General features: G+C 42.1%; 1 protein-coding gene across 1 annotated transcript; it reads right to left on the bottom strand.

The window, feature by feature from the left end:
- On the bottom strand, positions 1-27,693 carry LOC120730849 (sterile alpha motif domain-containing protein 9-like). Its single transcript, XM_040027406.1, is given in 4 exon segments — positions 1-4,569; positions 4,571-5,089; positions 23,883-23,947; positions 27,484-27,693. Coding segments are annotated over 4 exon segments (4,551 nt in total). The 5' UTR covers positions 27,491-27,693; the 3' UTR covers positions 1-609.
- Between the last annotated feature and the right edge of the window lie 80 nt (positions 27,694-27,773).

Here is a 27,773-nt window from a genome sequence, read left to right as displayed (position 1 = left end):
TAATGTTACAGTACATCTTTATTAGGCAGCAACAGTATTACAAAACTCAGTGCTAGATTTTACATGGAAAACAAAAAACAAATCATGTTGTTTTAAACAAAAATGCAAAAGTAATATAAGACAATATGATAAAAGGTCAAGTGTTGGAATTTCAAACTTCAGACAACTTCATATACAACTCAGTTGTATTAATCAAATAATCATGTAAAAAATTAGTCGTGCAAAAGTACACAAAGTACACAATTCATATAAATGTACTATAAAACAGATGTAACTATATTATCAAATTCATTATATATCACTTTTAGTCATATAACCTAAAACGTGTCAACCAGTAACAGTTAAATTTAAATATCACATAACAGTTATTAAAACAGACTTTAACATATGCAGTGACTTGTGAGCTACAGTGTAAATGTTGTTAAGACATTGCTTAAAGGTTTTGCATGACAAATCCCCCCTCTCCTTGCAACAATAATAAAAATGCAAACATCATTTATGTAAAGTACACAGGAAAACATAATCACATATAAGCCAAAGACGACAATTATTCAGATGTCCAGTGCAAACTCTGTCAGATAAAGCTAGCATGTTTCCTGCCATGCATAATCATTTAAATTTTTGTCCAATGTCAAATGCAACAGGTCCTCTCATTGAGAAACCAACGAAGAATGACACTTCCGAACCCTCTGCGTGTCCACTAATCTGGCTTCGATACATTGGGGCAACTGGAAAACCAGTATCTGCTATTATGCAATCACTCTTCACCTTCCCTCTAACCCTATAAAGGAGCTCCTCCACCTTCTTCTCCTTCCATATTTTGCCACTTCCCCACATGGAGGTAAACTGCTGTTGTCCATCCACGATGCACTTTTTGATTTCTCCAATGTGGACCAGTCGTTCATAGCCACGCTTCTTTCCCAGGAGGAAATGTATAACAGGACTTTTGCCATTGTACACTTCCTTCATCTCTGCATGATAAGAGGTTTTCATCTGTGAGATGTACCTTCCAAGATCTTTATGTACTGGACTGTATGGCTCTGGCCATAACAGCAGAACTGCAATGAAGGAGAGCGGCAAACTCTCACTCAATGGGATTTGCCCATGAAAAACTTGGAAGAGAAGGTTTACCATGTCTGCATATGGCTGTAACAGTTGGGATTCCAGTTTAAGACGACTCAACACAACATTGACATAAATAAAGTTGACTTTCTCCTTTGGAGTTGGGTGACGCTTACAAACAAAAAGATACTGTCTGGCAATCTCTTCCATCAATTCTGTTGAGGTGTTGCTTGAGAGATAGCTCAGAATCCCAGAATAGGTGTCAGCTTTTTCCTTTTCCAGGCACTGTCTAATCTGGTGTAGTTTCAACATGGTGTGCAAGTTTTTATTCTTCAAAAGAGATGCAGAATCTGTCTTACAGAAAACCTTTGCATAACGTCTGAAACATCTGAAAAGTTCATTTTGGGACATTTGCTCACGGCTATCTTTCATTCCAAATCTGGAGCCCAGATTTACATAGAAATTGTCAAGGAAGTCAAAGTTCTTCTTCATCCTGTATTTGAGGTTGTAAAGCACATCCTCATACTGTTTCAGAATGAGGTAGTATGGTCTGTTTCTGATGTAACGAGGATCATCACTTTCTACTTTGGAAAGTTTAAGATCTCCAGAGAGAACCTGGCTCATTATGTCATGACGAACACCATCAAAAGAGAAAACAGGGGTCATTGCCAGCACATCAATGGTGAGGACACCGACCTGAATTTCTCCCAGGCAGCCAGAAGTGTTGAAAGTAGCGTTGTCTGTTTTGATTTGTAGTCGTTGGAGTGACTCCTTCTTTGCAAGGTTCTGTGTTTCCTGGAATGCTTCCAATGCTGACTGAGCCAGTTTCAGAAGTGTTTTCAGTTTCTCTGGACTGATGGGTTCTTCCTTGCAGTCTGCAATGGCATTCTTAAACTCATGCTTGATCACTTGTGCTGATGTATCTGCAATATAGGAGTTGTCTTTGTAAAGATCTTTTGCTTTTTGTGCCCAAAATTTTGCCTCTACAAAATCTTTCTTTCTTAGGTAATAGTACCGGGCGAGTAACTGGGAGACAATGGGATCTTTCTCATATCTCTTTGAGGCATTTTTTAACACCATCTCTTCCAGTCCAGGTGTTTCATTTGCAATGTCCTGAATGAGTGGAGAGAACTGTGATTCCTCTAATTCATGATATCGCTTGACCAAAATGTGGTGAACGTCTTGCAGGAGCTTGCTTTTGCCTTGTGTGCTTTCATAAAACTCGTCTGTGTTCAGCAGAAGGTCAGCAATTTCAACTTTTTTCACATTGTGTGTTGCTTTAAGTTCCAACAAACACTGTTTTGCAATTCTTGAGTGGATCATTTTCACAGCTCTGAAGACTACCTTACCCTGAACTGAACAGCTGGTTATAAAAGTAGAAAATTTTCCAAAACCACATTCAACTTTGTTGGATCCACAAAACGGTTTTGGTTGAAGGTCAAGGAATTCCTCACACAGAGAGACTGATAGAGAGGCCCCGCGGCAGTAAACATCCAACAGAACTAAAACTGCAAGAAGCTGGGCATTTTTCTGATTCACATTGAAGCTCTTCAGTGTGTTGCGGACCACACTCTCAATGTATTCTGACTTAAAGTTCTTCTTCATGATCATGAAACCATAGAATGTTTCAGTGTTTTTGTAAGTTTTCTCAATTTCGACTAGTTTTTCCTCAAACTGTTTCTGTTCCCTCTCAGAGAGATTATTTCCAATGAATACAGTATCTGCAGTTTGCCCAGTCGTTTCAGAAGACTCTGATCTCATGCAGTTCAAGACAACCACCTGTGCAGACTTAGACTGAATTTTTTTCTCTTCGCATTCTTTTTCAATGAGCTGCTGCAAGTCAAATACTTTTTCCATATCATCAAAGTCATCTATCATCAGCAAAACAGGGACACTTGGTAACTGCTCCTGATGGTCATACATGAGAAGTTTGGTCACCTGACTGGCTACTTCAGCAAAGTCAGCATTGTTGTTCCTGAGGACAGCACAACGAAATGTGTTCCGGAGAGACCACAATATGTGCATGGCCAAAGTTGTCCCACCACATCCAGGTACATGCATGAGGTTAAACAACACACAGGCTTTTCTCAGAGAGGATAAATCAGGTATGATTGTATCCTTGATGTAGTCAAAGTGGTCTCGTTTGATAAACGGTGTGGATCCGGGCTGCTCCGAGAAATAAAAATTCCACCACGTCACCTTTCCACCCTTGTAGAAGTTCTCCTCTATCACATTTTTTTCCTCATTTCCTCCTTCACATTGGTTCACGCAAAGGACATCTAAGGTACTCAGACTTCGCTCCACTTTCTTCTCAAATAGCACTTTGCTTCCTCCACCACATGGTAGGAAACGACTGGATCTGCGATTCTCTGACCAAAGGCTAAGGATAGTGCCATTGACTTCTGCAAAGCTGAGATCGTGTATGCATCTACCTGAGATGTCGATTCCACATCGAGCCTCAATTAAGTCTCTCCAGGAGTTGAATGCTTTGTCATTGTCACATATGCAAAGGATCTGATCTGTGCCTCTGAGTTCCTGCCAGAATGTACTGAAAGTCTCCACAAGGGGGTCCATCTTCTCACTTACTCTTGACAAAATTAAAAAAATGACGAGGAACCTCTTGTTTGGAAGGACATCTTTGCGACACAAGAAGGAAATCACATCTCTGACGGAGGCTCCCTTATCCATTAACCACTGGTCAATGTCTGAGGGCGACTCATGCTCAATGCCTCCATTGCAGAACACCCAGCTGGTGTTTTGAGTTAATTTCAACTTGTTCGCAATGTCTTCAACTCCTTCTGTGATTTTATATCGTGCCGGTGAATGAACATTTACTGGGCTCTGCTGGTCAAAATATTGCTCTAAGCCCTCTTTAGCTGATTCTGGATCAAAGTCCAACACCGCTGTTGGGTTCAGATCTACAAGAAATTTTAGATAATCTAACTGGCTTGGGTGTGACTTGTTAGTTATTATCACATACTGCTCAACATTTGATTTATCTAAAGACAGCGAGCCACCAGTGATCATGTTACTGAGTCTAGAGCCCTGAGTGCTGTTTTTTATCACACTGAGGTGCTTCTCTTCTGCCTTTTTCCGGAGTTCTAATCGCTGAGCCATACTTTCTAGAAACTGCTCGTACTCTCGCTTGTTTGGTCGCGCAAGAAGATTTGTACTGCTACCACCATCACGGATAAAGAAACATTTTGATGGTTCTGATTCAGTTTCTTTCATTTTGCCTTTTTTCTTGCCTTTTTTTATGGTTTTTGTGTGGTAGCCGTTTTCTTTACAGATCGTAGTCTCTGGAACAACGTCGACTTCTATGACACATTTGTCAGATGATGTCATGTTCTTGTTGAGAACTCCAACAAATCGTGGAGGTTTGATGCATGTCTGAGCAGCTTGTTTATGTTTATATTCAAAATACCCATTAATGGCAGATTTGAGTTCATTTGCAAAAGCCTCTCTGTCCTCAACAACCACTCCCAACACTTGACCATGGGATGAACTCCGGTTTGTCTCCTATTCCAAAATGTATGGTGCCGTTGGTGCGGCTGTTCATGCAGGCAGCTGCAAAGCGAATGACCTCAGATGTGAACTTGTCCATTTTAGTTTCTTCTGTTGTGCTGGTGAAAGCTTTGTACTCATGGCAGGGTTCAATCAAATCTGAGGCACCTGATTCTGTAACATCAAGAATGCTGCTTTCCGTGTATCTGAATGTATCGTGGTATCTACAAAATGGATACGGCTTGCACGGTTTCCCAGGCTGGTTTCTAGAACCTACTGGCTCTTCTTTTTTAAATTTCACAACTTCATCTCTGGCACGAATGAGAAGTTTAGCCGGTCCAAAAGTCACACCAATTTTGGTTAAGTCAGTTGTATCTAAAAGCAGAAGACTTTCACCATTGATGTCTTCATTAAACAATATTTCAGCAACTTTGTCATCCACGCGATCCAATTGGAGAACCCATTGCCTCACTTGATGTTTACTCCAATCTTGTATGTCAGATGACAGATCATCCTCCTGGCACTGAAATATAAAGTCCAGTTAACATTCCTAATTTCTAAATTAATTATTAGACACTTCAATATTTAGTGAATATGTCTAGTATTATGTGGAACAGTTTAAAACATGAACCCTATGTTTTAATTTATAAAAGCTCACTTCTTAATATTTGTTTTATTGAAGCATTTTTCAATTTTTACTTACCTTCATTTCACCTTGATCTGCCATGACAGTACTGCTTCCTCTTTCACAAATATAGATTAGTGATGCTACAAAATAATTTAAATAGAAATATTAGCAATAGAGGAAAAGGAACTGTATTGATTGTAACTCAAATTAAGCAAGTTCAGCCTCACCTTAATTTTTCCTGATCATCAATGATGGCTGGTCAACTTTTCACACATATTGGTAATGCTGCAAAAAAGTAGAAGTATTATAAACACATGGCTGAGGCAGTTTAGGAGTAACAAGGGAGGGATTTAAGAACCAACGAGACTAATTTATTTAGTTTCAGGGGGAATATGTATGACATTGTTAATCTCAATAATCGTTAAGATGTGCTTTGCTATACAGGATTTCAGTATATATACAGTTTTTGGTCTCCTTTCTGTGGTCTCGATAGGTGCCAAGTATTGATTACAGGGTGGGCTGTTTAGCAATTGGTTACCCAGCAACCACACAATTGGAATTCATGTAGTATATGACTTAGCATTGTCTTCATGAAATAAGCAAGAACTTGAAAAAGATGTAATCTGGATGGCAGCATATATTGCTGAAAACCTATAACTTACCATAAGTTGGCACCTGTGAAACTAAAAACTGGAAAAACAGTATAGTGCTAAACAAATATTTTGAATAAAATTTGTATAATTTGACTGTCTTTTGAAAGAACATCCCAGAGAAGGTGAGCGTTTTTAAAGTAAATATGGGGAATTCATCATTCTATGAAACTGGGCAATTATTTCAACAATTTAATAAATGAAAGATTCAGAGACTCTAGAGAGGTTTCTGCACACAGGAGCCAGGACGCAGAGCTTAGATCTTGATAGGGTTCAGGCCTGTACTGCATTAGAAACAGACCTGTGTTGGAGATCACTGCATGACCTTACAAACACTTCTGAAAAGTGTCGGCAGTTAACACAGCTCTTTGTTGCATTCACACATGCAAGGAACAAACACAGAAGCAAGATACAGAAACACTGCTTCCTTCCTTAAAACCAGGAAGCAGCCTGTGGTCTCACCACTTATCCTCAGTTCAGTTCAGTTCTTTTTTTATTTGAAAGAGGATGTTTAGTTACATCGAGACAGCAGCCTCGATAATACGTATAATAATACAGGTCAGCTGTGGTCAAGGCATTTAAATTACTGTAAGCAGGAGAGCTAACACAAATCAAACATCACAGTTCTACAGTCATGAGAGCTCTGAAACAGAAGTAGTGCTCCCACTTCTTTATCCATTACAAGGAAGAGGGGAAAAGTCACAAACTTATCACACCACACATCACGAGGCTCGTTGTTTTGTGCCCTTGTCGTTATTAGCACCTGCAGAGGGAGTTGTCTTCTCCAACTACTGAGGCTGAAATAAGTTAATATAGTTTTAGAAACTTACACTGAACAGTCTATTACAGTGTTAAAACTAAGCATATGCATAAGCCACTTCAACACTTTAAATGAGAATAATAGAAATTTTCTATTACAATTCCAAATGACTCCCCACATTTTTTAATGGTTCTAATCCTCTTCCGTACTTCTGATTCAGAAGCACACCAGTGGTTTCAGTGGTGTGCTCTACAATGCCAGCTAGAGGTTAGAATAAAACCAGGAAGTGGCTTTAGTGTTTAATGTTTTTGTTCAATCCACAAATCCAAAAGACTTAAGGCAACAGAACCAACAGAATCATTCAAAAAACTGGTTAAGGACCCGAGCCGACTGACTTTTTTCTTTTTAAATGTGATACAGTAGGTATTAAGTGGAGACAGGAAGATCTGTAATGTAAGGTAATATAAGTAAGCGAAGTGTCATCTTAGAAAGGCAAACCCTGTAAAGTAAAACGAAGAACCACAAAAAATAACTGGTTGCATCCTTACTACGCATTTACTATTTTTCCATTTATCTTTATAACAATGAAGGCTCAAAACAAATACAAATACTGACCAAAACTCACTCACATTTCATTCAGTCCGCTCTTCAGTCCTCTCGGCTCCGTAGCCAGGTTAATGTAGCAGTTTTGGAGAGCAATAAAACAAAGAGGCTTCTCCTTGTTTGCGGAGGATACAGATGAGAGAAGACTGAGGAAGAAGACTTCAGCTGGGCGGGTCATTCTCAGGAATTGAAACCTAACCAAAACTGTCCGTGTGTTTCGATTATTCTTTCCATAACGATACTTGTTGCGAGATGGGTGACTTCCTCCGTGATTTGTCAGCATTGTATCATGTTCTTTTCGTCGTCTTGATTAATTGTGAAACGATATTGTAAATCCTTTGATCCCGGAAACCCTCCCAAATAAGTCAGTGCGTCAGTCTATGAGGTCCTTGAAATGTTCCACTGGGAGTGGAACAGTGGAAAGATTCAGTTCCAGGGTTGAAAGAGCGCCCTCCTTCTCAACTGAATAGTTAAACTGAATTTTAAAGCACATGTATAATATCTAAGAGCTGAAATTTGTGAAAAATTAAAAACTGAGGGATTAAAAGCATCCTCCTACTGCGCATCACTGCATCAGTTGCAGCTATCTCCGCCGTGCCTCCCAGCAGCGGGTGCCACAGCTGAAAGTGAAGCAACAGCGAGGTACTAAAAGTTGCGGTTCCACTTACGTCCCCTTGAGGCTCCAAAGTCCCCATAGATGCCCACGTTGAGACTTTGGACCTATTTTCTACCGTCATTGCTTTGGAGTAGCGAAACACACCCCACCTATCATTTGCTGGATGTTAAGAGATCTGAATTTAAAAATGACTGTTAAATCGCAGTTTTTTTTTTAACTGGAAGGACTCAATGGTGTATGGCCCTTATTCATATAAAATATATAGTGCTAATGCAACAGCACTTTTCTGTTTATGTTTGACTAACACATGTACATTTGTAGTATAAAATCACCCTGTGTGTTCTCAACAGTGGAAACAAAATCAAAGTATATAACCGAGTAAGTAGAATAACACTTCACGTTTTCTTCAGTTAAAATGATCACAGCTGGGCCAAGTGCAATCACCTGGATCACTGATGACTTTTAAATGACTTCTTATGAGACAATCTACAAAAGAAAGCAATCGGTCCCTTCCATTCAGCCAGTGTTTGCACTGCAAACCATTTCCATAAGAAGGGTTTTTTGTTTGTATCTTTTTGTTTATTAAGCTGCTTAACACCAAACTATGAAGCATTCAAGCATAGCAACATGAATCTGTGTTCCTCCACTTTGATGGAAGGTTGCAAACACAGCTCTCGCCTAAATTATATGAGGACCTAATGGCCTGGAATATTGAACCCAAAAGGACATAATCCATAATCCTGGATGGTCCATCACCCATTGTCAAACAAGGGTGAAGATCTGGTTTACTGTTTTGTGGCCAATTCACATTACTCCTGAATCCAGGGATCAGCAGGGTGCCAGAGCCTTCTCGCCACCACAGCGGAATATATTTTCCTGGTGAACGTCTGCAAGGGAAATGATTATGGTGGGGCAAGTTCACCACATATAGCACTGTGGGGAACCAGTGGTTCAAACATTTCATTAATGAGAAAAAATTGATGTGTATTATTAAGGCCAAAGGCAGTAGGTATAGTATTTCACTAAATGCAAAATGTACAGATTATTTACCACCAACATCAACTGAAATAGCAGGAATTAAAACATGAAAGTTACTCAATAATACAATAACGTCTAGTGACCTCCTATATTGATTAATGTAGGTAAAGAAGGTAATGATAAATACTACAGAGAGCACGGAGGTGAAATGACAGTAAATATTCAGACTGCAGAAGAAACATTAACAGCAGTTGTAGAGCGTACACCATGCTCGAAGAAGAGTTGTTATACGGAAGCAGGAGAATTGCGTATTTGGACAGTTGGAAAAGCACCACTTCATAGAAATGTTGATTTATTGATCAAATGCAGTAGCTTGGAAAACTGTAAGATCCACACTGCACATATTAGAAACAATTTTTCACAGATATAGGTAGGGAAAATCATCTGGACCTTCAAATATCAGGGGCTTAGCGCAAACATGAAGTCTTCTGAATTTCTACTCCATAACAGCACTTTTTCAAAGTTATTTACTATATTTCGTAATTCAATCTAAACACCATTTTCATACTGGGTTCCAGCTGTGGCAGGAAAATATAGCTGTCGTGTTTTGTAGTTGTTGTTTTTTTTTTTTTTATCAGAATGAAAAGAAGAATTTGGCAGTTGAAAAGGGGAAGATATTTACAGGTGTTGGCCTTAATCTCTCATGTATGTAGAAGTAGTAGCAAACTATAAATGCGTTTTAATAGATGTCTGTTATGTGCTTAGTCTAATGAGGGTTGAGTGTCCTGTGTTAATAAAGTGCATAGTAAAAAGACAAAATATACATAAGACATACAAATGCAGCTTGTGCTGTTTTCATGTGCTTAAAATTAAGACCAATTTTATTGCATCTGTATTTTTATATTCTTACACTGTAGAGAAAACCAAGCACAGAAAGACGATCTATTCCTGACAATCTATTCTCTGAAACACCAACCTACCTCAAGACCTACACACAGTGTGCACTCTGCTTTTCTAAAGGTTGAGAAAGACAAGGAGTATCTCTCAATCAGGGAATCGAACCTTGGTCTTGTGCAAAAGAGGCAGGGACACTCAATACTGTAACCGTGGGAAAAAGAGAAAAGTGCTGTAACCATGTTAACCAGGAGACAAAATGAAACACTTTCTCTGTTTCATCTTTTGGATACTTCCAGATTTACATACAAGCTTCTGTGTGTAAAATTTGACTGGGAACACTGCCACATTGTGGCCAGAGGGGGTGTTACATATGTACTGAAAAGAATTACCACTGGTAACTGCAAAAAATGCAGGAAAGGAAAAAATGATCCTCCTCCAGTGAAGTTAAACTTATGTTTACATACTTTTTCAGCATACAGAGACATAGTGAGTCACATCCTTTTAAGGTTGTTTAGCAGGAGTGCTGGCAGTGCAAAACTCACTTTATGGATTTTGGGTCGGGTGTCCAAGGTAAAGGTAAAACAGGTAAAACTTCTAGGTTTAATATGCACTATAGTGCAACAGTCCTGTGAATGTTATGTCATCATCTGAATCAAAATGACCAAAAAGAAAAGTCTGATCAAACACCTTTTTGTTACACGGTGCAGAGCTACATGGAGAAGCAGTTTCCAGATAAGGTAAAATTATTTACAGGTTCTTTATGGTTCAAAGGATTCATGGTCTGTCTGTGGGCTTTATCCCCAAGCTTGAAGTAACTATTAAAAAGAAAACATAATTTATCACCGTATCCAGCAGATCTTGTGGCCACAGTATTAGGTCCACAATTAGTGGAAGAAAACATGTTTTTTAAGGGTATAACTCATAGCAGCTCCTGTATTCACAACTGAGCCTCCAGTTAGCATCAGCTGAGGCAGTTTGTCTATAACTTCTTGTCTGGTGTGGTAGGTGTTCAAGTAAAATTCTACTTTTGGATGGTCAGCAAACTGCACAAGACACGTCCATGCAGGTGGTTGATAACACTGATCATGAATTCTCTCACGCAGGGCAAGTTACTACTGCCAATACTGTTTGAGCAATCCACCAGGAAGACAATGTCTCTGAGCACTATTCGTGGTTGCACTGTGGTTACCTCCAACACCAAGGAAAAGCACAAGAACTCATTAATTGCTTTCTGCAATTATAATCATAAACTCCAAACCACAGAGATGCAGGGCCAAAGTGCCTACAAATGAAACCTTTTAAAAACATCTCTCGCGTCACCAGAACAACCTGGTGTTTAGTGTTCACTTCAACTTCATCATGTTTCTTTTGGTGCGAGAACAGGATTTTAGTGGTTTTCATTAATTTAGAAGCGTCTGAATGAGATGTATTTCCACCCATTTATTCATGCTTTTCTTTATGTACTGCATGAATTAAACATCACTGTGATGTGCAGTTTAAGTTAGGTGTATTGAATCTAAGAGACAAAGAGCAGTACCTGGCATTATGGGGCTAAATAAGACAGAGCATGAAGAATTTTCGGTGGTTTTCCTAAGTAGTAGTCGGAAGTCCTTCGTCATGAACACAATACTGTCTGGAAAAGCAATCTGCTTGAGCTCCTGTTTGTCAGCAGCCTTGGAGCCTGCAGCCTGAATCAACACACCCATTAGCTGTTGCAGATTCTTCCACACTGTCATTGCACATTTCAGCAACAGTACAAGCTGGGGTACTCCCTGCTGAATATGGCTGCCCCTCTCAGGCAGTACAACATATTTTCCTGGACAAAGTTCAGTGCTGCTCCAATGTTGACTATCTGTCGTGGTCTTGATTGGAAATTACCCAAAGCAGAAATGATTGTGTCTCTGTTACCGTGGGTGTTGAGAGCTATCCGGAGTCTCAGGAAAGCACTAAACTGGGTGATACCCACTTAAACTGCAACTGGACTGATTGGCGTGCTTTCCACAAACCTCCTGATCAATTTACAGGCACTGTTGATGGCTGCTGTTTCCATTGCACTATTGAGCAGGAAAATTATGTCTCATTTTTCAATTTCTGCAGCTGAAAGAGTTAAAAAAAAATTATGTCAGTCAAACAATATCTATCAATAGTTATGGCTATCAAAGGTGTCATTCTAATATCAGTACACCAGTTCAGCTTGGTGCTGAACTCCTCTACCAGGTTAAAAAAAAGGCAAAAATGCCACAAAAAATCTTTTAAAAAGGATATTCAAATATCAGATTTATGCAGTATTTTATATTCATATTAAATTATGTGGTAAAGGGTTAGGTATTTTGGATAGAAGAACTTACAGTTACAGCTTCTGATTTTTAGCAATGTGATGCTTTCAGTTATATAGCTCTTAAGATACAATATATATAATAAAAACTACAGCCAAACAAAAACTGGGTCCCAGTTATGGTGTGATGTTTCAAGTGGGCATTAGAGTATGTCCTGTGCGATGACCCCTAGACATATTTTATACAGTACAGTACAGTATAAACATACAGTTTCATATATTCTGATGTGTCTATTTTAAAGCTTTTGCCCAATATTGAGAAGAACTTTTTGAATTCAGGTCCAAAATATAATAACTGCAATAATAAAAATAACCAGTCCAGCAGGTGTAAATAGAGACTAAATATTTTAGACAATAAAAATCCCACTGAGTGCTGATGAAAACTTAACATCTGTAAAATGACTTCTGCCGCTTCTTTAATGAGATTGACTTGACTGAACTTACCTTCCCAAGCACTGAGCTTAGGAAGAAGTCCTGCAAACACGACACCCAGAAGGGTACACAACGGTAACAACTGATGCCTTCTCATCTTCAGAAAAAACTTAAAAGACACCTGTGAAAAAGAAAAAAAAAAAATGTCAACTTTGTTTTCATAGTAAAAGCAGGGTGAAAAGCAGTTATGCAAGATTAGGGGTGTGGCCTCTTTGATTGATAGCTAGCATTTTGCTAGGCTTCACCTCAGCTAACTGGGCTGTTTGTGCTGTTGCTTGTGCTGTTATTTGAGCATTTGTTATGCAGTTATCTGACCAATAATATGTCTGCTTTGCGGCGAATTATACAAGACTGTGCTATTCAAGAAGACTGTGCTACAGTTTTGGTGATTGTATTTTCCAACAGTTAGTTAGTTTGTTAGCTAGAACTAATTGCCAGATATCTATATCCATGCAATTACTAAAAATTTGTTAAGCAGCAGATTCCCCATTTGATCTCATGGAAAAAATGATCTTCCTAGAATACAAAGTTATCTTGTTATATCTCACTGGTAGTGAAATCATGTGTCACAGAGCTTGTGACTTCACTTGTTTGAACAATAATTAGTTTACCTAAGTTTACTTCCAAACATAACTGGTTTTATAGGATGTTTAGGAATGCTACACTAGTTTAACATGTCAGATAAATTACATTTCTAGAATTTTATGCCACACATTAGTTTAGCTCCTATAAGGCAAAACATCACACAGAAGTGGCATTTTTAAGCACACACACATAGGCTACACGCACCGTTCACATGCATCATTGTCCAAGTCACTTTCTTCTCCAGTCACACTGCTATCTGTGATCTTTATGAAGTACAAATCAGAAACTCCTGCTCAAACATACGATTCTCTCACCTTTCATTTGCTTACTGACTTGATGTCAAACCTAAAGTAAAAATCAAATTAATCAAGAAATCAAACTCTTTCTGCGACAACACAAGCAGCAGATATAAAACTTACCCTGTGTCCAAGTAGCTGTTCTCCACTGTATTTGTTTTAGAGATAAAATGACAACAGTGATGTAAAATGAATGAAAAGGTGAACTATTGGTCACCGTTGTCCTGGTAAACTGAAAGGGACAGACACTCCTGCACTGAATCTGTGTTGTTTAGGCCAAGATGGGACATATTTCCAGTTCTGCCTCCTCTCTATTCCTAAAACCATTTTTTAAAGAAAGAGGAAAAAAGGAGGAGACAGAGTGGATAAAAGGGGAAAGAGAAGTAAATGAAAACCAACCTGTTTGCTCTGGATGTGACCAGTGAGGAGGATGATGTCCTAAATTCTTTAAGGAGTAAAGCTTACTCCAAACTTCAGAAATACTTTTTACAGGCTTTTTGATATTCCTTTTATTCACAGCTTTCCACTGTGTGTTCTTTCAATTTTGGGGTTTTCTGTAATTTGCATTATATAATTTTTTTTAAGCTGTAACAATATAATGCAGTTTAAGTATCATCCATTAATCTGCCCATTAATCCAATCTTAGGATAACTGGTGACCTGAAAGACCTTATGTATAAAAAGAAAAAAGCCTCCAGGTGTGGAAACAGGAAAGTAGTACAGCATGACCTGAGGGTGCTAGGACTCCTACAGGAGGAAGCTGGAGCACACACTCGAACGGAACAGCAGGAAAGATGTGTTGAGTTGAATGATGAAGTTATACAGGACAGACAGACAAAGAGCTGAACAATTTCTTCAACTGTTAACATGATAACATGCGAGAATTTCCTGGGGAGGTAGTACGGACGCATGCTAATGGCTAATAGCTCAATGTCTCTGCTGCAGAGTTGTTCTTTCACAGTGATGTGCCCAGGTTTACACCATCTGTCGTTCACAAACACTGCCAGTCCCCCTCATTTCCTCTTTCCTCTCGGAAACTTTTAATGGAGTGAAATCTGGGGAATGGAGTCTAATAGACTCATCATCAAAAGGGTAAAACATAACATTAGAAATTTTGCTGGTTGACTGATACAGCTGTCTCAGGGCCTCCTGGGGACTGTGCAGTTAACCTCATGATAGTGAAACCAAAAGGAGGAATGAAAGAAAAGAAAAGGAAAAATGTTCCGCTCTTTTCCCCTCTGCTCTTCTTCCCTTTTCTAGGAGGCAGTGGGGAGGTAGAGCGTACAGCCCGATCCGGCAGGGAGGTGTGGGAAGCCAGATCGAGCGCCCCCCTTCCGGCTCTCCTCTCTGCTCTCTCCTATCTTGTCCCTTTTATCGTACTTCTCTCTATCACCTTTTCGATCCCTTTGAAGAAGTGAGGCTCCATAAATGTTAAAGAGGTAAGTATTATTTCTCAGTTGCAGTCAATAGATAAAAGAAAAAAAATGTAGAAAACTAAACAGAAGAAAGAAAAGAAATAATAATGTAACATAAATCAGTGACACACTCCAGGGACTGATCAACACTGCTAGGGCCTCTTGGATGAGGGTGTCTAGTGATAATGGTCGAAACACCTGATGAATCCAAGGTCCACTACTGATGATGTGTCCCAAATTTTAATATGATAATCTAGATCAGATCTCTAATTCCTAAACCTAACAAAGGTAAAAATGGCAGATTAGCTTGGGCAAAAGACAGAAAGTTGAGGCACACAAAGATGTGTGCCGCTGGTAAAGTTTCTGGGCTGCCTTTCCTCATAACAGACATCCCTCAAGATTTTCTCCATTTGAAGCAATGCATTATCAGGGATTGTAACATCTAGTCCTTTTACTGAATCAGTGCTCTGGAGTGATCCGGTGGCAACTGCAAAAGGGCAGCTGACAATTAGGGAAAGACCAGATGACAGCCTGGAAAGAATGCTGACAGGAGGGAATAGACCCTAATGGGGCTGGTGTGAGTTAGCACCTCATACCAGCAGGACCCAGCGCTTTTTAGCATACTTGGGTACACCCAATATTGCTAGGGAAATTGTAAAGGAGAAGATACCCCTAGGGTCTGCAAAGCAATGGGGCGGAAGAAGATCCTTTCTGGAGGAATTTAATGTCAACGAACCACGGAACGGTAAATGGTAAATGGTCTGTATTTGTATAGCGCTTTACTTGGTCCCTAAGGACCCCAAAGCGCTTTACACGTTCAGTCATCCACCCATTCACACACACATTCACACACTGGTGATGGCAAGCTACATTGTAGCCACAGCCACCCTGGGGCGCACTGACAGAGGCGAGGATGCCGGACACTGGTGCCACCAGACCCTCTGACCACCACCAGTATGCAACGGGTGAAGTGTCTTGCCCAAGGACGCAACGACCGGTTAAAGCAACCTTCCGATTACAAGACGAACTGCCAACTCTTGAGCCACGATCGGTACCAATGATGAACCAGCATTGCAAGTAATGGACCATCAATGATGGTAGGAAAGAAGCTGCAGAACTGCATTTGTGGCTGGTCAAAACTATCAGCCGACACGGGCCTTAAAATCCACCAAGGCAGGAAGAAGTGCCTCAGCGAGCTGAGAAAGAGGCCTCACATTGACACATACTTTTTAAGAAGTAAGTTAAATCAGTCGATTGAAGCCCAGAGCCAGGAGAATGCCCACAGTCCTCAAGGTATCAGCATCCTGATCAGGGCTCTAGAGTGCGACCAATTTGGTCGGAAAAGCGACCAAATTTTTCCAAAGGTGCGACTAAAAAAAAATCTTTGGTCGCACCAGTGCGACAAACTGTTCGGGTAATAAAAACAAAAAAAATCTCTGCAACTCTCCGTGTGGTCAACAACAGACACACATTATGCCCCTATCGTGGACTAAACCAATCAGAGATAGTCAGGGATGGGACCTCTCTGATTGGCCGTGGTTCAGTTGAAAGTGCAGGTGGAGAGAGGGAGGTGAGTAGCTTGAATAAAGTGATATCGATTCATTAAATCCTGAATTGACTTTTAAATATAACTGTGTTTTGCCAGAAACGCCAGATTCTCAGATTAAAGCTCACAAAACTATTTCAACAATCACCAAACAGCAAATGAGAGCAGGTACACGGATTCCACACAAAGACGTAAATACAGAGCGGATCCGACGCATCAGAATCAGTTTTGTCTTTCCCGGCTTTCTCACCCAACGGCCTGTAGACGGATACGCTGTTGGAGCTCACCGAGCCCACCGTCCATGCTGTGTTTACGTCTTTTTGCGCTAGATTCTGAGCTGCAGGTTTTGTCTCTCTCCAACCAAAATTCACAGAGCCAGCAGCAAAAGAAGCAGCAAACCACGCTTCACATTTGATAAATGTCGTCATGAATTCCCTCTGACTTTTGCTGTTTTGCTTCCACCACGATAAAAATCACACTTCATGCACATCTCTCTCTCTCTCTCTCTCTCTCGCTGTACTTCAAGAACAGTTTCCCGTCTCAAATCTCTGTTTTCTGCATTATTCATTTTCTTATTACCCACCAGTCTACCATTGTTCAAAGCGCTGTCGGCTGCTGTCTTTTTTTTTTTTTCACTTAAATGACCTTGGACAAGAAAGCCCAATTTCTGCTGTTCAATACTGAAGAACAGAGATGGGCAGTAACGCGTTACTTTTCCGTTTGATTACATTTTGTATGATGGATTATGCAGAAAAAGTAGAATTGGGCTGAAAGATCTATCACTTTATCACCTATTCAGGTTGTAAATTGTGTTTTTAAAAAGTAACTAAGTAACTAAGTAATTAATTACTTTTGAAAATAAGTAATCAGTAAAGTAACGGGATTACTTTTTGGGGGAAGTAATCGGTAATTAGTTACTGATGAGGCATGAGCTGGACATTTATGTGCTTTTTTGTGCAGAGGAGTTTTTTTGTTTCCTGTTCTCATGCTGTCCTCCCATAGGAGCCCAGCACCTCTTTTTTTCCTCTTGTACTTTCCCATTGTAGTGTATATTTCAGTGTTTTTTCTGTAACGCTACCGATCTCCGACCTGTATCCCCATGTGATGTCTGTGTTGTGTGTGTAAGGTCGAAGGGGGGGTCCCATTTCACTGCAGGGCAACCTGCACGTGGCGAATAAAGCCTTGATTGATTGATTAATTGATTGATTGATAAGTAAGATAATAAACTTCATACAATGGTAGCATACACAGTATGTGATTATGGATATAAAACTCAGTGCTAGCTTTTACATGGAAAACAAAAAAAACAAATCATGCTGTTTAAACAAAACTGCATAAGTAATATAAGACAAAATGATAAAACGTCAAGTGTCAGAATTTCAAACGCCAGACAGGTTAATATACAGGGTGGGCCATTTATATGGATACACCGTATTAAAATGGGAATGGTTGGTGATATTAAAGTCCTGTTTGTGGCACATTAGTATGTGTGAGGGGGCAAACTCCTCAACATGGGTGGTGACCATGGTGGCCATTTAGAAGTTGGCCATCTTGGATACAACTTTTGTTTTTTTCAATAGGAAGAGGGCCATGTGACACATCAAACTTATTGGTAATGTCACAAGAAAAACAATGGTGTGCTTGGTTTCAACATAAGTTTATTCTTTCATGAGTTAAGTTTCTGACCACTTATAAAATGTGTTCAATGTGCTGCCCATTGTGTTGGATTGTCAATGCAACCCTCTTCTCCCACTCTTCACACACTGATAGCAACACCGCAGGAGAAATGCCATAACTGTGTGTATTTCCTCACAGGCAGCCCTCGGGGGGATGTAAACACACACACACAGATCACATGACTGAATTCCTGAGGTGTCATGTGTCGCTGTGTGCAGGCGGGAGTAGTGGACCCAAAGTGCAGACTCACGGCAGGCAAAAGTGTACTTCAAACTCAGCTTTTATTACTGGATGGCAAAACGTAACAAAAATCCAAATAAACTTACATAAGCAGGCAGACAGAACACACAGCATAAATGAGGGTAGATCGCGACACGGACACAGAGAAACACAGGGCTTAAATACACAGAGGGAGCAATCAGGGAATGGGTAACAGGAGGGAAACACAGCTGGGGCAAATCAGGCCTAACGAGACAAAGGAAGAAAAACCAGACGCATTTACATGAGACACATACTTTCAAAGTAAAACAGGAAACATAACACAGACTGAACTTACAGACACAGACTCACAGGCAGGCACTACAGAGGGAACAGAGACGTGGGACCAGGGCAGACAGACACGGAGATATAGCCGACAGGGGAGACAGCAACTAAGGATTACACAGAGACTGAACCATAAGACAAAACTCTAACAAAGAAACCAAAGACTAGAAATGATAAATAATATAATAAACTCAAAAACCACACCACACGGAAGGCAGTGGCGGCGATGTGGAAACAGTTCAGGGGGCCGACCGTGCGCACGGCAACGGCGGCGACCCAGGCGAAGGTGGTCCGGAGGCCGGCCAAGAAAACAGTTCCGAAAAAGTTCAGGGGGCCGGCCCGGAGGCTGACCGCACAACAGTCCAAATCCGGGCGGTTCAGGCGGCCGGCCCGGAGGCTGACGGCACAACAGTCCAAAGAACAGTCCTGGAGGCCGACCGGGCGGAAGGCAACGGCGGCGACAGGGCAGGTCCGGAGGCTGGCCGTGAGCAGGGCAGTCGCCGCTGTCCAGCCAACGGCCTGGAAGGTGGCCAGACAGGGTGTGGACGTGCAGGCCGGACAGGGCGTGGACGTGGCCTGGAAGGAGGCCGGCGATGTTGAGGCGCAGGATGTGGTCCGGACGGTGGCGTGGCTGCCACGGGACCAGGCGAAGCTGAAGCTGGACCAGGCAAAGCTGAAGCTGGACCAGGCGAAGCTGAAGCTGGACCAGGCGAAGCTGAAGCTGAAGCTGGAGCTGGACCAGGCGAAGCTGAAGCTGGAGCCTGGACCAGGCGAGGATGAAGACTCGGAGGCTGGACCAGATGAGGATCAAGACTCGGACGCTGGATCAGGCGAGGATCAAGACTCAGAGGCTAGACCAGACGAGGAGGGTGGCGCTGCAGGCGACGGCGCTGCAGGTGGTGGCGCTGCAGGTGGTGGCGCTGCAGGCAACAGCGCTGCAGGTGGTGGCGCTGCAGCGGAGGCAGGTTGCTGTTGCTGGACGGGCCCCTCGGACCCTCCAGTGGAGACTCACAGGCAGGCACTACAGAGGGAACAGAGACGTGGGACCAGGGCAGACACAGACACGGAGATATAGCCGACAGGGGAGACAGCAACTAAGGATTACACAGAGACTGAACCATAAGACAAAACTCTAACAAAGAAACCAAAGACTAGAAATGATAAATAATATAATAAACTCAAAAACCACACCACACGGAAGGCAGTGGCGGCGATGTGGAAACAGTTCAGGGGGCCGACCGTGCGCACGGCAACGGCGGTGACGTGGAAACAGTTCAGGGGGCCGACCGTGCGCATGGCAACAACGGCGACCCAGGCGAAGGTGGTCCGGAGGCCGGCCAAGAAAACAGTTCCGAAAAAGTTCAGGGGGCCGGCCCGGAGGCCGACCGGGCGGAAGGCAACGGCGGCGACAGGGCAGGTCCGGAGGCTGGCCGTGAGCAGGGCAGTCGCCGCTGTCCAGCCAACGGCCTGGAAGGTGGCCAGACAGGGTGTGGACGTGCAGGCCGGACAGGGCGTGGACGTGGCCTGGAAGGAGGCCGGCGATGTTGAGGCGCAGGATGTGGTCCAGACGGTGGCGTGGCTGCCACGGGACCAGGCGAAGCTGAAGCTGAAGCTGGACCAGGCGAAGCTGAACCTGGACCAGGCGAAGCTGAAGCTGGACCAGGCGAGGATGAAGACTCGGAGGCTAGACCAGACGAGGAGGGTGGCGCTGCAGGCGACGGCACTGCAGCAGAGGCAGGTTGCTAGATGGGCCCCTCGGGCCCTCCAGCGGAGGCAGGTTGCTGTTGCTGGACGGGCCCCTCGGACTCTCCAGCGGAGGCAGGTTGCTGTTGCTGGACGGGCCCCTCGGACCCTCCAGCGGAGGCAGAAGGCTGGACGGGCCCCTCGGACCCTCCAGCGGAGGCAAACAAAGGCTGGTGCGGTTCTCCAGAACCCCCAGCGGGAACAACAGATGAAGGCCGGACGGGCCCCTCGGACCCTCCAGCAGGACCAGGTTGCAGAACAGATGACTGGGGAGAGGAGTGGCGGTGGCGAGGGCAACGTTTCCTTCTGGAAGAGGGAACCGGTGGAGAAATGGAGACCTCCTCCTCATCCTCCAACCACATATGTCTCACGGATGTCTCACGGATGTGAAACTGCATAGGTCTACTTTAGCCTGTGGCGTTAGTTCGGTTAGCCACGTCTCCGTGAAGATAAACAAACTGCACTCACGGTACAGTCGGTGGTTGTTCAGAGCACACAGTTCATCCATTTTATTCTGTAGCGAGTTCACGTTGCCCATTATCACTGTCGGGATTGATGTCGGTTTGAATCACCTCCGGTGATCCGCTTTCCTCACTCCAGCCTTGCAGCCTCTGTAGCTCCTCTTTATCTCAGCCGGGATGTTGTGTCGCAGGCCGGTCTGTTCCTTTGTTCTTAGTGCCAGCAGCTCCGCTCTCGAATAGATGAAGGAGCTGGTTCCAGAAGTTTTAAAAAGTGCATTATCCATTATCCAGCGCCATCTTACATCGTTTGTAATTGTCTGGACTTCTTTAAGTTGCTTGAAGATGTTTCACCTCTCATCTGAGAAGCTTCTTCAGGTTCTTCAGAACGCTTGTCTTTGCAAGCTCCTTTGACTACGATGAACTGGATGACTGAGAACCTTCATAGGCACAGCGTTCTTGTAAGTTGTCTCAATTTCGACTAGTTTTTCCTCAAACTGTTTCTGTTCCCTCTCAGAGAGATTATTTCCAATGAATACAGTATCTGCAGTTTGCCCAGTCATTTCAGAAGACTCTGATCTCATGCAGTTCAAGACAACCACCTGTGCAGACTTAGACTGAATTTTTTTCTCTTCGCATTCTTTTTCAATGAGCTGCTGCAGGTCACATACCTTTTCCATATTTTCAAAGTCATCTATCATCAGCAAAACAGGGACACGTGGCAGCTGCTCCTGATATTTATACATGAGAAGTTTGGTCACCTGACTGGCTACTTCAGCAAAGTCAGCATTGTTGTTCCTGAGGAGAGCACAACGAAATGTGTTCCGGAGAGACCACAATAGGTACATGGCCAAAGTTGTCCCACCACATCCAGGTACATGCATGAGGTTAAAGAACACACAGGCTTTTCTCAGGGAGCATAAATCAGGCATGATTGTATCCTTGATGTAGTCAAAGTGGTCTCGTTTGATAAACGGTGTGGATCCGGCCTGCTCCGAGAAATAGAAATTCCACCACGTTAACTTTCCACCCTTGTAGAAGTTCTGTTCTATCAGAATTTTTTCCTCACATTGGTTCACACAAAGGACATCTAAGGTACTCAGACTTCGCTCCACTTTCTTCTCAAATAGCACTTTGCTTCCCCCACCACACGGTAGGAAACGACTGGATCTGCGATTCTCTGACCAAAGGCTAAGGATAGTGCCATTGACTTCTGCAAAGCTGAGATCATGTATGCATCTACCTGAGATGTTGATTCCACATCGAGCCTCAATTAAGTCTCTCCAGGAGTTGAATGCTTTGTCATTGTCACATATGCAAAGGATCTGATCTGTGCCTCTGAGTTCCTGCCAGAATGTACTGAAAGTCTCCACAAGGGGGTCCATCTTCTCACTCACTCTTGACAAAATTAAAAAAATGACGAGGAACCTCTTGTTTGGAAGGATACCTTTGCGACACAAGAAGGAAATCACATCTCTGACGGAGGGTCCCTTATCCATTAACCACTGGTCAATTTCTGAGGGCGACTCATGCTCAATGCCTCCATTGCAGAACACCCAGCTGGTGTTTTGAGTTAATTTCAACTTGTTCACAATGTCTTCAACTCCTTCTGTGATTTTATATCGTGCCGGTGAATGAACATTTACTGGGCTCTGCTGGTCAAAATATTGCTCTAATCCCTCTTTAGCTGATTCTGGATCAAAGTCCAACACCGCTGCTGGATTCAGATGTACAAGAAAGTTTAAAGAATCTAACTGGCTTGGGTGTGATTTGTTAGTTATTATCACATACTGCTCAACATTGGATTTATCTAAAGACAGAGAGCCACCAGTGATCATGTGACTGAGTCTAGAGCCCTGAGTGCTGTTTTTTCTCACACTGAGGTTCTTCTCTTCTGCCTTTTTCCGGCGTTGTGATCGCTGAGCCATACTTTCTAGAAACTGCTCGTACTCTCGCTTGTTTGGTTGCGCAAGAAGATCTCTGCTGCTTCCACCATCACGGATAAAGAAACACTTTGATGGTTCTGATTCAGTTTCTTTCATTTTGCCTTTTTTCTTGCCTTTTTTTATGGTGTTTATGTGGTAGCCGTTTTCTTCACAGATCGTAGTCTCTGGAACAACGTCGACTTCTATGACACATTTGTCAGATGATGTCATGTTCTTGTTGAGAACTTCAACAAATCGTGGATGTCTGACGCATGTCTGAGCAGCTTGTTTATGTTTATATTCAAAATACCTATTAATGGCAGATTTTAGTTCATTTGCAAAAGCCTCTCTGTCCTCAACAACCACTCCCAACACTTGACCGTGGGTGAACTCCGGTTTGTCTCCTATTCCAAAATGTATGGTGCCATTGGTGCGGCTGTTCATGCAGGCAGCTGCAAAGCGAATGACCTCAGATGTGAACTTGTTTATTTTAGTTTCTTCTGTTGTCCTGGTGAAAGCTTTGTACTCGTGGCAGGGTTCAATCAAATCTGAGGCACCTGATTCTGTAACATCAAGAATGCTGCTCTCCATATATCTTAATGTATCGTGGTGTTTATCAAATGGATATGGCTTCCACAGTTTTCCAGGCTGGTTTCTAGAGCCTACTGGCTCTTCTTTTTTAAATTTCACAACTTCATCTCTGGCATGAATGAGAAGCTTAGCTGGTCCTAAAGTGACACCAGTTGCAGTCAAGTCTGTTGGATTTAAAAGAAGAAGACTATGCCCATTGATGTCTTGATTAAATAATATTTCAGCAACTTTGTCATCCACACCATCCAACTGGAGAGCCCATTGTCTCACTTGATGTTTGCTCCAATTCTTGATGTCAGGAGACAGATACTCCTCTTGAGTCTAAAATAAAAAGTTTGTTTTCTTAGTTTAAGTCACTACATAAATAAGTGTGCAGTCACTATAAAGTTTAGCTGATTGTATAATCTGATCTTTACTCCAATCTTGTATGTCTGATGAAAGATCATCCTCATGGCAGTGAAATATAAAGTCAAGTTAACATTCCTAATTTCTAAATTAATTGTTACACAGTTCAATATTTACTGAATATATCTAGTGAAAAACATGAACCCTATGTTTTAATTTATAAAAGCTAATTTCTTAACATTTGTTTTATTAAAGTTGGCAGTTTAATGAAAGCATTTTCCAATTTTTACTTACCTTCATTTCACCTTGATCTGCCATGACAGTACTGCTTCCTTTTTCACAAATATAGGTTAGTGATGCTACAAAATAATTTAAAGAGAATAATCAGCAATAGAGGAATGGGGGTCGTGGAACGAGGCGAACAGAGAACCGGTCCAACAGAATGTAAAGGTAAGCAACATCTGTTACATCAAAGTGTACATATTGGACAAAGTCTAAATTATCTGTTCGTTAAGTTAAACGATACTCATGCGAAATGCTTCCAGTGTCTGGGCACTAGAGAAAGAGACTTTTGCTAAGAACTACAGGTTGATGTCTGCTGGCCATGAAGTGTAAAACTCACTGTGACTGTTTAAATTAAAAGGACTTCAAGAGTCCTATATGTTGTCCCACAGGCGAGTGAATTATTTTATGTTGTTTAATAGCAGCTGGGTTGAGAAAAAGAAGCTGGTTAGATTGGCATAGTAGATCTCCGCAGCTGTGTGTGTGTGGAGTAGAATGTGACAGGCACCATGTCACATTCTAGGAGAGGAGGCGGCAATGGGCTGTGAAGGCGAGAGAGGAAGTGGAGATGGGTGGAAGACAGTCACTAAACAAATGGAGAAGTTAGGAGAGGCAATCTGTGTGACTGCATGGGGAAAAGTGCCTAAAACAGAGGGTGAAGAGGTAAAAAGGGGAAGTAAAACAAATGCTGAAAATGTTAAAATTCTGTATCTATATAAGAAGCACACAGCCCCACTCCCCCCCATCATCCTGACTGACACCCCCATCACCTCTGTGGACTCATTCCGCTTCCTGGGTACCACCATCACCCAGGACCTGAAGTGGGAGCCCACCATCACCTCCGTCATCAAGAAAGCCCAGCAGAGGATGTACTTCCTGAGGCAGCTGAAGAAATTCAACCTGCCAACACGGACGATGATGCAGTTCTACACCGCAATCATCGAGTCCATCCTCACCTCCTCCATCACCGTGTGGTACGCTGGAGCCACTATCAGGGACAAACAGAGACTGCAGCGTGTTGTGCGCTCTGCTGAGAAGGTGATTGGCTGCAGACTCCCATCTTTGCAGGACCTGTACACCTCCAGGACATTGCGGCGTGCAGCTCGGATCTCAGCTGACCCTTCTCACCCTGGATACAGTCTGTTTGACCTGCTCCCCTCAGGCAGGAGGCTCCGGTCCATTCGCACCAGAACCTCTCGCCATAAGAACAGTTTCTTCCCCTCTGATGTTGGACACATGAACAATAACCATATGACTATCCCCACCACTAACACATGACCCTACGCTGTGTTCACTGTATCATTCCATGTTTGGCACTGATCACCACCTGCACTCATGTATATATCTTTCAACGTAGCACTCTTAATTCTTACTCTCATGTATATATCTCATGTATATCTCATGCACATATCTTTCCACGTAGCACTTTTAATTCTTATCCCTACTTTTATTTTTTCCATGTCTATTTAAGTGTTATTTATGACACCATGTTTGCACTGAAGCACCGCAGCAATTTCCTAATGTTGTAAACCTGCTCAACATTTGGCAATAAACCCCATTCTGATTCTGATTCTGATTCTGAAATATATTCAGAGCTCTGAAAGATGTCTGAAGGCTCATGTGGTTGTTTTTATCCGTCTGGTCCCCTTCACATTATCTTGCGACCACTATATGCTATAAAATATTTTGAATAAAATTTGTATAATATGACTGTGTTTTAAAAGAAAATCCCTGACAGGCTGAATGTGTCTATAGTAAAAATAGGAAATTCATCATTCTATGAAACAATTTAAAAATGCTGCAGAGCTTAGATGTTGATAGTCTTAAGGCCTGCACTACATTAGAGACAGACCTGATTGGAAATCACTGCATGACCTCACAAACACTTCTGAAAAGTGTTGGCAGGTGATACAGCTCTTTGTTGCATTCACACATGCTACCATACAAGGAACAAACAAAGAAGCAGGATACAGAAACACTGCTTCCTTACTGAAAACTAATCTGTGGTCTTACTACTTATCCTCCGGGCTAAAGAGGATGTCTGATCTCATCAAGACAGCAGCCTCAATAGCTTTTTTTTGTTTTTTATTTTTTTTAAGCCCTTATAGTCCCACACGTGGGAAATTTTGTAGTCCTCTGCATTTAACCCATTCACTCAGTGAAGCAGTGGGCAACTACCAATCCAGTGCCTGGGGAGCAGTGTGAAGTGACGGTACGTTGCTCAAGGATACCTCAGGGTGGCCGCTGAGTGGATTCGAACCCCCAACTTTCGGATCATGGGGTGAACACTCTACCTACTGAGCTATTGCTGTCTTGATTACATTGAGACAGCAGCCTTGATAATACGTTTAATAACACAGGATTATACATTAATATGCATTGTATAGGTAAGTTCTACACGTGAGAAGGCCCCATTGATGCTGAACTCTGTGTACAGGTTTAGGAGCACTGCTGCTGGTGAAGGTAGAGGAAACGGAGGTTCACTGAACTGATCTCAAAATGAGGAGTAATGATGAGTTTTAAAGAAAAGTTTAATTTTCAAGTGCAGCTGGTTTATTGGCAGAAGGCTCTGCTCTTTGGTTCAGGTGCACTACATGGCATTATGTGCATTACATGGTAACATGTTGTAAGTCAGCTGTATGTTGTAGTATGCATTCTTTTTGATTATTTTATTGCAATACAATAATCAATTTTGGAGTCAGATTTGTAACATAATTTAGTATCAGTTAAATAAAAATCTGAATTTATTGCTCTATGCTCAGAGCAATTATTACAACTACAATAACAGTAGTTTTGCTACTAAGCTCAAGTGTTTTTAACATGATCTCGGTTTTCTCTGTATGGAAGAGGATTAGGGCTACTAGAATTTACAAAATTTACAAAAATAAATAAATAAAATCCAAATTAACCCTATATTTTTTTCCCCCAATGGCTCTAACCCTCTTGTACTTTTGAGTAATAAAAGTGATTTCAGTAGTGTCCTCTATGATGACAGCTAGGGTTAGAATAAAAACAGGAAGTTGCATCAGCATTTAATGTCTTTTCCACAAATCCAGAAGACTTAAGGCAACAGAACAGTATATAATTCAATAACTGCCGACCGACTTTTTTTCTTTTTAGATGTGATACAATTGGTATCAGTGGAGACAGGAAGGTATATTATGTCATGTAATGCAGCGGTCCCCAACCTTTTTTGCGCCACGGACCGGTTTATGCCCGACAATATTTTCACGGACCGGCCTTTAAGGTGTCGCGGATAAATACAACAAAATAAAACTAGTACCGGTACCGAAAAAAAGACCCAGGAAAACCGAGTTAACGATAAAAACGATGACAAAATAACGCTGAAAACCGATAAAAACCCTGAAAACCATATATTTCAGACCTGAGCCTCAACTCTCGCGGCCCGGTACCAAACGACTCACGGACCGGTACCGGTCCGAGGCGCGGGGGTTGGGGACCGCTGATGTAATGTAAGTAACCTTAGTGTCAGGACAACAACAAAAACCATAAAGGAGCTGGGACAACTGGTTGCATCCTTACTACGTATTTACAGTTTTTCATTGATTTTTATAACAATAAACGCTCAAAACAAATACTGACGAACACTCACATTTCATCCAGTCCGCTCTTCAGTCCTCTCGGTTTAAAGCTGAGCTCCTCTATCAGTTTAATGTGGCGGTTTTGGAGAGGAGTAAACGAAAGAAGCTCTTGCTGCTTTTTTCTATCAATGACTGCAGAAAAGATGAACCACCTGGCTGCACTTGTTCCGACTGTACAAAAATGAAGCCAAACAAATTTCCCGCCTGTAGGAGTGTCACACTTTTGGAGAGGGATTACGCAGTAGTTACTTGAGCTGACGTGTCAGCGTAACACTGAAAGCCGCAAAAAAGACACCGCCCA

The sequence above is a fragment of the Simochromis diagramma genome, unplaced genomic scaffold, assembly GCF_900408965.1.
Source record: "Simochromis diagramma unplaced genomic scaffold, fSimDia1.1 OVJJ01000343.1, whole genome shotgun sequence".
NCBI classification, from domain to species: Eukaryota; Metazoa; Chordata; class Actinopteri; order Cichliformes; family Cichlidae; genus Simochromis; species Simochromis diagramma.
This window is presented reverse-complemented; position numbering and strand designations above follow the sequence as displayed.